The sequence below is a fragment of the Eschscholzia californica genome, unplaced genomic scaffold (genome assembly GCF_041429995.1).
Source record: "Eschscholzia californica isolate CP2 unplaced genomic scaffold, dmEscCali1.0.p SCAF_6, whole genome shotgun sequence".
Taxonomy (NCBI): Eukaryota; Viridiplantae; Streptophyta; class Magnoliopsida; order Ranunculales; family Papaveraceae; genus Eschscholzia; species Eschscholzia californica.
The window spans coordinates 11247869-11258352 of record NW_028238483.1 but is presented as its reverse complement, the minus strand read 5'-3'; the positions used below and the strand labels follow the sequence as shown (position 1 = coordinate 11258352).

Here is a 10484-nt window from a genome sequence, read left to right as displayed (position 1 = left end):
CTTGCATAGCCTTGCAAACACCTTGCAATGCCTTGTAAAGTACATATTTTAAAGTTACATATTTTTTTGTATTAATTTCTTCCAAATTTTCTTCAAAAAAACGGGGTCTCCACCCCGAACCCCAGTAAGAAGAAGGTCAACGACAATTACGATATAAAGATACATATTTTATATTAATTTCTTGAAAATTTTCTTCAAATAAACGGGGGCCCCGCCCTTGAACCCCCGTAAAAATAAGATAACCATGATGCGTATAGAGTTCATGGTTATTTCAAGTGATTTTGATCAATCCAGAAAAAGTTTCCAAAGCTTTGTTAGAGCTTGGAAGGCTTTTGCAAACACCTTGCAGAGGTTTGCAAACACTTTGCATAACTTTACAAGCACCTTGCAGAGCCTTTCAAACACCTTGCAGAGCCTTGCAAACACCTTATAGAGCCTTGCAAACACCTTTCATAGCCTTGAAAACACTTATTGTAGTGCATTCCAAACACCTCGCAGTGCCTTGCAAATATCTTGTAGTGCCTTGTAAACACCTTTCAGTGCCTTCCAAACACCTTGCAGAGCCTTGCAATGAGCTTGCAGTGCCTTGCAAGCAACTTGCTGAACCTTGCAGTGCCTTGCAAATGGTTTGCAAATTAGTTTTTGAATTGATCTGTTACAAATTATTATATTAATAGAATGTTTTACCAAAAAACTAGCTAAATATCCTAAAAATTCATAATTGTCATTTTATCAACTCTAGCACCATCCTTTTACATTTCTTCGAAAAATTTCCAGGAAATTCTTAATTTGAACATAAGCACCGATCATGATTATCTAAGAGGAAGCATTTCTCAATCTAAGAGGAAGCATTTCTCAAAGGCATTTCATCAAACAACTTTTGAGCTATTTCAACCGACCCAAATCTTGTATAACCAACTAACATTGCGTTCCCAACAACAACATTTTTTATCAAGCATTTTATCAAACACATTCCTTCTATCAACTATACTTCCATAACTTTCACATAAATTCAACAAATAAGTTTGAATGTAAACATCAAAACTAACAAAACATCAAAACTAACATAGCAAAAAATTTACTTAAACCCGAAAGATTCGAAACTTGGAAATTGCAACTTTCTCTCTCTAGAATTTTTCACCAAAACTAACTCAAATCCTCAAAATCATCTTCTAACAACAAGTAAAGAGATTCAATCACAAAAACCTAAATAGATTGATGATCAAAACACAAGGAGATCGACTATATAGATTCAGCTCGGCGAAATTCACCAATTTCCCACGTTCGATTTTTTCATCGGTAGAAAAAACTTCCTAGTTTATTAAAAATTTATTTTTTTAGGTATTTTTCATCACACATTGACCCTGAAAATGTGAGTGCCTACAAAATTGTCCTCCAAGAATATTTTGAAAAGTTATTTGGGGCCTAACTGTTTAAGAAGATGAGATGTCTTTTTAACAAAAAAAAATAGGAAATTGGGTCGAAGGCCCAATTTCCTGTTTTAAAAATGACATGTAATCTTAGATAAGCAAAAAAAACAAAGATAATAAATAAAGTGGATACTCCATCACATTAATATTAAGAGTTAATTCCTATTTGGCCCCCTACTTTGGGACCACCTTCCTTCTTGTCCCCATATTTCTTGTCAATTCAAATTTGGCCCCCTTTTTTAAGATAAATTCCTTAACTACCCCTCCTACAAAATATATGTTTCAAAATAAAAATAAAAAACCCTCCACCTCACCTCCCTCTACCTCACCTCACCTCTCTCTCTCTCCCCACCTCTCTCTCTGTCTTCTTCGACCAGGTCGCCGACTGGAAAATTTTCCGGCCGGCGACCTAGAAAATTTTCCGCCCGGCGACCTGGAAAGATAAAAAAAAATTCCACTCTCTCTTTCTCTCTCTAAAAACTTCGGCGACCGATCTGGTCTGTTCACGACTTCGGCGAAGGAAAACCCCTTCGCCGGAGCTTTTAGAGAGAGAGAGTGAATTTTTTTTTATCTTTCCAGATCGCCGACCGAAATTTTTTTCGGCCGACAACCTTCTCGAAGAAGACAGAGAGAGAGGTTGGGAGAGAGAGGTGAGGTGGGGAGAGAGAGAGGTGAGGTGGAGAGAGCGCGAGAGAGGTGAGGTGGGGAGAGAAAGAGGTGAGGTGGAGAGATAGAGAGAAAGGTGAGGTAGAGAGAGAGTGGGGTGAGATGGAGGGAGGTGAGGTAGAGGGTTTTTTATTTTTATTTTGAAACAAATGATTTGTAGGAGAGGTAGTTAAGGAATTTATCTTAAGAAAGGGGGTCAAATTTGTATTTACAAGAAATAGGGGGCCAAGAAGGAAGCTGGTCACAAAGTAGGGGGCCAAATAGGAATTAACTCTAATATTAATACTCCAGTAATTTTCTTTAACTTCCCATTCAAAGAAACAAAAAAAAAAGCAACACAAATGGAGTAGAGTGCATCTATGTATCATGTCACCAACGGTACTCCTCCCACATGATTGTTGCTAACTATAGATTTCCTCAGGGTGACTATTAAGCTGACCTTTCGTATTTTCACAAGCTTCATTAACAACATCAATCGCCTTATCGGGTAAGGGACGACCTGAAAAATGAGAAAATACCCATTAAAAATTAGGAAGAAGGTAACCGAATCTCATCGAAATCATATCCAAATCACAACTTTATAACCTACATCAAATTATCAAAACCTCTGAATGAAGAAGAAACCAGTAATATATCGACACAGACAATTTAGCAGCAATGACAAGAGCAAAATCTTGAATTCGAACTCCATATGGCCTTTATAACCCATATCAAATAAGCAGAACCCGTGAATGAAGAACATACCCGTAATATATCGACTCAGACAATTGAGCAGCAATAACAATAGTAGATTCTTAAATTCGAACTCCATGATGACCTTCATATATTTCTTTCAATCCTCTAAGGGTACTAACTGTATCAGGGAAACTAGGTTTTCCAACATAAACTTGTTGAAACCTTCTCTCAAATGTTGCATCTTTTTCAACATATTTTTAATACTCTTGAAGTGTAGTAGAACCAATGCATGTTAGTTGTCCCCCAGCAAGCATTGGTTTAAACAAATTAGCAACATCCATTAATCGTTCAGTTTTACCATCTCCGAGAACTAGATTATTTCATCAATAATCAATACAACTTTTCCTTCAACTGTCTATTGTTGTTTGTTTTTTTTGTTTGTGTCTGAATCTGAATTCGCTGAACTGAATTGGTTGAACCTGACTTTGTTGAATAGTTTTACAAGTTAGCATGTTTGTTTTCAATCTGAATTATTAGGTCTGAAATGAATCTTTTACATTTATACCCTTGTGAGTAAATGAACAATTCCTTACATAAACTAGAAACTCAAATTCTTTTCCAAAAATTTACACTAATAAGTTTCTTTTATCTTAAGTTCAATGTTACAGAAAACCTAACTTCCTGTTAAATCTTCTTGTCACAACACCAACTACCAAAATAACAAGAAATGAACCCTGAAACATTCGAAAGAGACTTTTGTGGTTAAGATCAAGATGAACCCTGAAATATATAACCTTGAATTGATGAAGCTATCTCACCGTCTTGCCTCCAAAAAAACCTCTCGCGAACCACCTCCATAACCGCATTATGCTAGCTAAAGGAATTCAATGCTCACATACTACAAACACAAACGACAAGCAATAGAAATCAACATAAAAAAATGACTCCCTATGAAGTGCAACAAGTATTGATAATATCTTTACAACATCACAAAAGTTTTAAAAAAAAAAAGCTCATAATAGATAACCCTAAAAAACTGAACTGGTGAGAGAGACATGAACCATTCCAAGTTAATCTAACATGTGGTAAGAGGATAAATCGACATTGCTACACAATTAAAGGAACGGAAAAGAAATCGGTAGACACTGATATAAAGTATCCCAAGTTAATCTTATCTGGGCCAATGCTAAGTACTACAAAAGGTAAGAAAAACTAATGAACTCTACTTCTATTCAATTCCTTCAACTTCAAGAGGATATGACCATTATTTCTCGATGTGCCGCTTTAATGGTCTTATTTAGAGATAAACAAGAAAAATACTACAGTACTGCATCATGTCTAATCTAATTCTAGCAGGATTAAACAAGAAAAACAGATTTGCAAGTAAAAAAAGGGGTAAGAAAAAAAATCAAATTGAATCAAACAATCAAAGAAAGGTCAAGATTAGCTAGCTTCATCTGTTAGAATCAAACCCGACTATATTAAAACCCAAATAAGAGAAATAGAGTATGGAGTTATGGACAATCATACTGACATGAATTTTTATCTTGTTTTAGAGTTTAGATAGAGAAATTACTTCAAAGTACACATCCCCAAACAAAAGTGGAAAATACTCAGAAGGTGTGGAGTAATGTGAAGAAATGTTTGGATTGTTAATGGTTGATGATTAATAACCTAGTTTATAGGGCAGAAGACCTAAAAATTTCATAACTAGAAAGTTCATAACTAGCTCAATAGTTCATAATTAGTTCACAACTAGGAAGTTCATAACTAGAAAGTTCATAATTAGTTCATAACCTAACAAACTTATTGTTTTCTTTTGGTTTATTTCACATAACCAAGTCTAGCAGTGTTAAAAGAGAACAATATAAATGACATCCAAAATAGAAAAAATGTAACCAGATGAATTACGACTATAAGCCTAACCTTTTTTTCAATCATGAACCAACATATCCTGTTAACGCACTTCACTTACAACGTGCCAACAAACCTGTTAAACAAATTCATCGTAACTTGAATGTATTACTGATTGCCTGATGTAGGACAGAAATGGGAAAATGGAATTGAAGAAGAAAATAACTTGATTATATTATAGGTAGACAATAGAATCACACAAGTACAAGTTAGGAATCACTCCTAGAGCCCTTAGGCATCACACTTTTGGGATATTTGCATCATACAAATACATATAGCTTGAATAGTTGTTGGAAAATTCTCTGTCTCCTCAAACAGCAGGAATACAGGCCTTATATAGGCACAAAACCCACCCTTGACATCTTTACTTCTAGACTTTTGAACTTCTAAACTCTTAGGACACTAAAAGACATTAAAGAGACACTAAATGACATTAAAACTTTAAACAAAGTGGAACCATTTTGGATTAGGCCCACATTATTCAAGATTCCAAGTGGGACCTTCATCTAAGACATTACAAATTAGAATTTGGACATTGGAATCTTTCTTTTGACGCCTACGATACACCTTTTCTGGTTGTTGTTTCCATTCATCTTTATCAACTCTCTCTCGCTTGAGAACACTCGACCTCGACGAGTTAATTGCATGCAACTTCTCATAAAGATCTTGGTTGAGTCTTTGAAACTCATCATCTATAATTCATGTACAATCGAAAAGTGAACGTCCACTCCATTTAATCAAATACTTTTGATAACCACTGGCTCTAGTAGAAACAATTTGATGATCCACGACGTCTTCAATTTGATGCTCTAGTTGGAAAATTATCAGGGTCGGGCCCACATAGGGACCCATGGGGGCACGTGCCCCCACGAACCTAAATGTGAGTTCCTTTAGTATTAAGCCTAAGAGGTGCCTCTAGTTCCTGCCCAAATTAATTGTAACCAGTCAACAGTAACTTTGAAGACCGGGTCACCATTAATGTTGTTTAAACTGATTAAAATGGTCCATTAATACCATTAATGAGTTAGACTAGTTACACCCACCATTAATTCCAAGCTGACCCATTATTAGTTTTTATTTTAACTTTCAAAGAACCACTTACGTTCCTCTGTAATCGTGTGCATTGATATGCAGTGAGGCGTGAGCAACATCCACCCATTAATTCTTTCTTTTAATGGATGGTTTTACTTAATTCTCACATTCTTTATAACTACTAATTCTATTTTACTTATAACTTTAGATTGCCTTCTATTTTAATTAAAATTAACTTTCCACTCCACCGTTACATACCAATTTAAACTCTAATTTCAACCCAAATAGAAAACAAACAAGGTTAATTATAAACTTTGGTAGTCGGGTTTTCTTACAAATCCCAATCTCATCTTTTTTCTTTCTTGTGACATCAAAGAAGACAGGTATAAGGTTTTTCTTTTCTGTTCTTATCTGATTTAAATCAAACTTTTTATTTTTGATGAATTCATTAAAGTCCGTAAACTAATTCAACTTTATAAATATGTTACTTACATTCCCTGAAATCCATGAAAATAAAAATTTAAACTCTAATTCTAACCCAAATAGGAAACAAACAAGGTTAAGAAGTTACTTCCTCCGTCCCAAATTAAATGACCTAATTTCCTTTTTGGGTTGTCCCATTTTAGTGTCCCATTTCTAAAAATAAAGAAAAGATTTTTTGCTCTTTCTAATAATACCCATTACAATAAACTTAAGGACAACTTTATTTAAATGTAAGTTAAATTTTTTTATTGTATTGTACGAAAGTTAATGAGGGTACAATTGGATAAACATGTTATTTTTTAAAGTCAAACTCTAATTAGTGATGTTCCCATAAAAAGTTGGGTTTTCAAAATAGGTCATTCATTTTGGGACGGAGGGAGTATAAATTTTGGTAGTCGGGTTTTCTTACAAACCCCAATCTTATCTTTTTTCTTTCTCGTGCCATCAAAGAAGACATGTATATGTTACTTACATTCCCAGAAAGCCATGGAGAGATATTTTAAGAGAAAAGTTATGGATGAATCTTCGTCACAATTCAAGATTCTTCGTAATAGTTCACAAGAAAATGACAAAGACAAGAACTTGAAAGAGCGAAGGTTTAGTCCGACTTGGTTTAGTGATTATTCTAATTGACTAGAATATAGTATATCTAAAGATGTTGTATTCTGCTTGTATTGTTATCTATTTGTTGATGGTGGCGATTCGTTTGTTGAGGAAGGATTTTCAAATTAGAAAAACAAAAGGAAGGTTGAAAGTGCATGTATGAGGTCACAATAGTGCTCATAATAATACAGTAAAAACTGGTAAGGATTTATTACGAGAGAAACAACATATAGGTACGTCATTATGCAAACATCCCGATGGAGTTCGAAAGAATTATAGAGTTCGTTTGAATGCATCAGTTGATTGTGTTTGATTTCTTTTAAAGAAAAGTCTTCCATTTCGTGGACATGATGGGTCTGAATATTCGAGTAACTGAGGAAATTTTGTCAAACTATTGAAGTGGTATAGGGATAAAAACGAGGATATAATAGCCGCCACCCATGAAAAATGCTCTAGAAAATATGAAATTGGTGACATATGAAATTCAAAAGGACAATGCAAATACAATTTCATTTGAAATCATCAACGTAATTGTTAGAGAAATTGGTGAGTCTAGATTTTACATTCTTGTTGATGAATCTCATGACATATCTACAAAGAAAATGACTATTGTATTACGTTATGTGAATAAGGGTCAAGTAATTGAACATTTTGTTGGTATTAGACATGTTAGCAGTACAAAATCTGTCTCGCTTAAGGAAGCTATTGACAACTTCTTTTCCAAACACGGATTAAGTATTTCAAGATTGAGAGGACAAGAATACGACGGGGCAAGCAATATGCAAGGTGGATTTAATGGTCTTAAAGCGTTTATTTTAAAAGAAAATGAATGTGCATATTTCGTTCACTGCTTTGTTCATCAGCTTCAGTTAGGGGTGGGAATCGGGCGGGTATGGGCGCCCACAGGCCAACTTACTTCAGGCTCGGGCGGGTCGGGTAGATCAAGAGCTTGGCTATTAGGGCTCTCGGGTAAGTCGGGTGGGCAATTTTGAAAATTTGTATGCCGATTGCCCGCCCGTACCCGTTAAGAGGCTCGAGTATTTCGGGTTTGGACAAATCGGGCTTCGGGTATAGCATATACATCAATTCACAAAGACTTGCATGCCTTACCACTCTTTGGCATTTAAGCTACCAAGCCTTGCTAATGGAAGTACAATATCTCTTACCAATTTATAGAATCTTGGAATACCCTTTTCACTTGTAAGTGACCGGTGTGGGAGGACTATGTCACTATGGGAAATGAAGTTTTTGAGTGTTAGTTTTGTAGCCCCACATTGAAAGTACATAAGAAATCTTCCAAGGGGTTGAGTTATAAATTAACTACCCAATCTCTCCTAAGTCAAGCTTTGAGAGCTTCTTGGGCTGCTCTACTAAGTAAACTTATGGCTTAGAGAATGGGTTTAATAGAACCCAAACTCTTTAAATACCCAACGTAATTCTTACGAGCGCTTGTCGGGCACATCTTGCGGGCTCGGGTGCCGGTGGAAACACGGGTGAGCTTTTTCATCTGAGCACGCCCTCTATTTTTCGTCGGGCCGGGCGGGATGTGCCCGTTGCGGGCATGGGCGCCAACGGGTGATTTCGGACCCGGGTGCCCGCAATGGGTAGCGGGCAGCCGGGTGAAAATCCCACCCCTAGCTTCAGTTAGTTGTTGTTGTTGTGGCAAAGAATCATAAGGGAACCAACATTTATTTACTTTGGTTGTTAATATTGTTGGACCATCACCAAAACGTCGTGATATTCTTCGTAAGAAGCATGCTGATGTTATTTAGAGTTCGTAGGTAATAATGAACTTTCTAGTGGACAGGGACTGAATCAAGAAACAACTTACAGGAGCTGGTGATACACGTTGGGGATCACACAACAATAATTTATCATGAGTGATTAAAATGTTTTCATCTATAATAGGTGTACTTGAGACTGTGACCGATCACAACAAATCTAACCACAAATTTATAGCAAAAGTTTTATTAAGTTCTACTCATACATTCAGTTTTGCTTTATCTCTCCATCTAACAAAAATATATTGGGGATCACAAATGATCTGTCACAAGCATTACAAAGAAAAGACCAGGAGATTGTGAATGCTATGAAGTTAGTTAAAATATGGAAGTTACGGATGCAAGATATGCGGAATAGTGGTTGGGATTCTTTGCTTATTCAAAGTGACTTATTTTTGTGAGAAACACAACATCGAAGCCCAGGAGATTGTGAATGCTATGAAGTTAGTTAAAATATGCAAATTACGACTGCAAGAGATGCATGATAGTGGTTGGGATTCTTTGCTTATTCAAGTGACTTATTTTTGTGAGAAACACAACATTGAAGTTCCCAATATCGATAATGTGTTCAGACGTGAAGGTAATGATGCATATTTGGGATACTAAAAAAATCACAAATATGCATCATTACCTTGTTGAGTTGTTTTATGCAGTCGTTGATATGCAACTTCAAGAGTTAAATTACCGATTCAATGAGGTGAAGATTGAGGTGAAGATTGAGTTGCTTATTTGTCTAGCTAGTATGAATCCTGTCAACTCATTTGCAGTATTTGATAAGCAAAATTTGACCCGTCTTGCTAAATTTTACCTACAAGATTTTTCTAATACAGATCTTATAGTGCTCGAAGACCAACTTGAGAATTATATAATTGCTATGAAGTCTAGCGACGAGTTCAGGGGATTGAAAGGGATCGCTGATCTTGCAAAAAAAATCGTAGAGAAAAGAAAAGATGAGGTGTACCCGCTTATTTATTTATTTATTATTGACATTGGCATTAACACTTCCAATTGCAACTGCTACAGTAGAAAGAGTGTTCTCTAGTATGAGTATTGTAAAAAACAGATTACGGGATCGAATGGGAGACGGATGGATGAATGATAATTTACTTGCATACATTGAGAAGGATGTGTTTGATGCTATTAGTAATGAAGTTATTATGCAACGATTTCAGAAAATGAAAACTCGTCAAGGAGAACTATAAATATGTAATTAGGTAGAATTTTATGAATCAATAGAAGTCACTCTTATAGCAGGTGAATTTATTATTTCAATATACTTAAATGTGCCCCAACATCAAAAAAATCATGGCCTCACCACGACAAATGATAGGATCCTTGTCACAATTGTCGTGTTCATGTTACAAAGTAAGATCCGACCTCAATGTTGAACACGTTACTTATGCTCATATCTTTCGATAAGTCGAGAACATATGCATCAGAGCTGAGCTTCTTAAGAATCACATATGGACCAACACTTCTAGAGTGAAGTTTTTTAAAGTACCTTTAGGGTACTGCCTGATTCGTACCATAACCATGTCTCCCTCGTTAAACTCGACAAACTTCCTCCTCGAATTGGCATGTGCTTTATAATTTGATTGATGATTGCGATCGTTCGTCGTACCTCATCATGTATGTCACGAATGTTCTTACTAAAAGCATTTGCTTCATTATTAGGGCATGGTTCAATTGGTAAAAGAACCAAATCAATAGGTTTCTTTGGCAGTATACCAGTTATTATTTCAAAGGGGCTGCAACCAGTAGAGTTGTTCACTAAACTACTACAGGCAAATCCAGCCATAAGAATGACCAGATCCCAGCTAGGGGAATGTTCAGCCACTAGGCAGCGAAGTAAAGCACCCAAACATCGATTAACAACTTATGTTTGACCATCAGTCTGTGG

At 35.9% G+C, this 10484-nt stretch overlaps 1 protein-coding gene across 1 annotated transcript; it reads left to right on the top strand.

Annotated features, from left to right (window-relative positions):
- Positions 1-9061: 9061 nt before the first annotated feature.
- Positions 9062-9786, top strand: LOC147531708 (uncharacterized). The gene is made up of 3 exons (XM_086649803.1): positions 9062-9164; positions 9238-9541; positions 9648-9786. Exons 1-3 carry the CDS (start codon positions 9062-9064, stop codon positions 9784-9786), a joined length of 546 nt encoding a protein of 181 aa, XP_086505929.1.
- Positions 9787-10484: the final 698 nt, after the last annotated feature.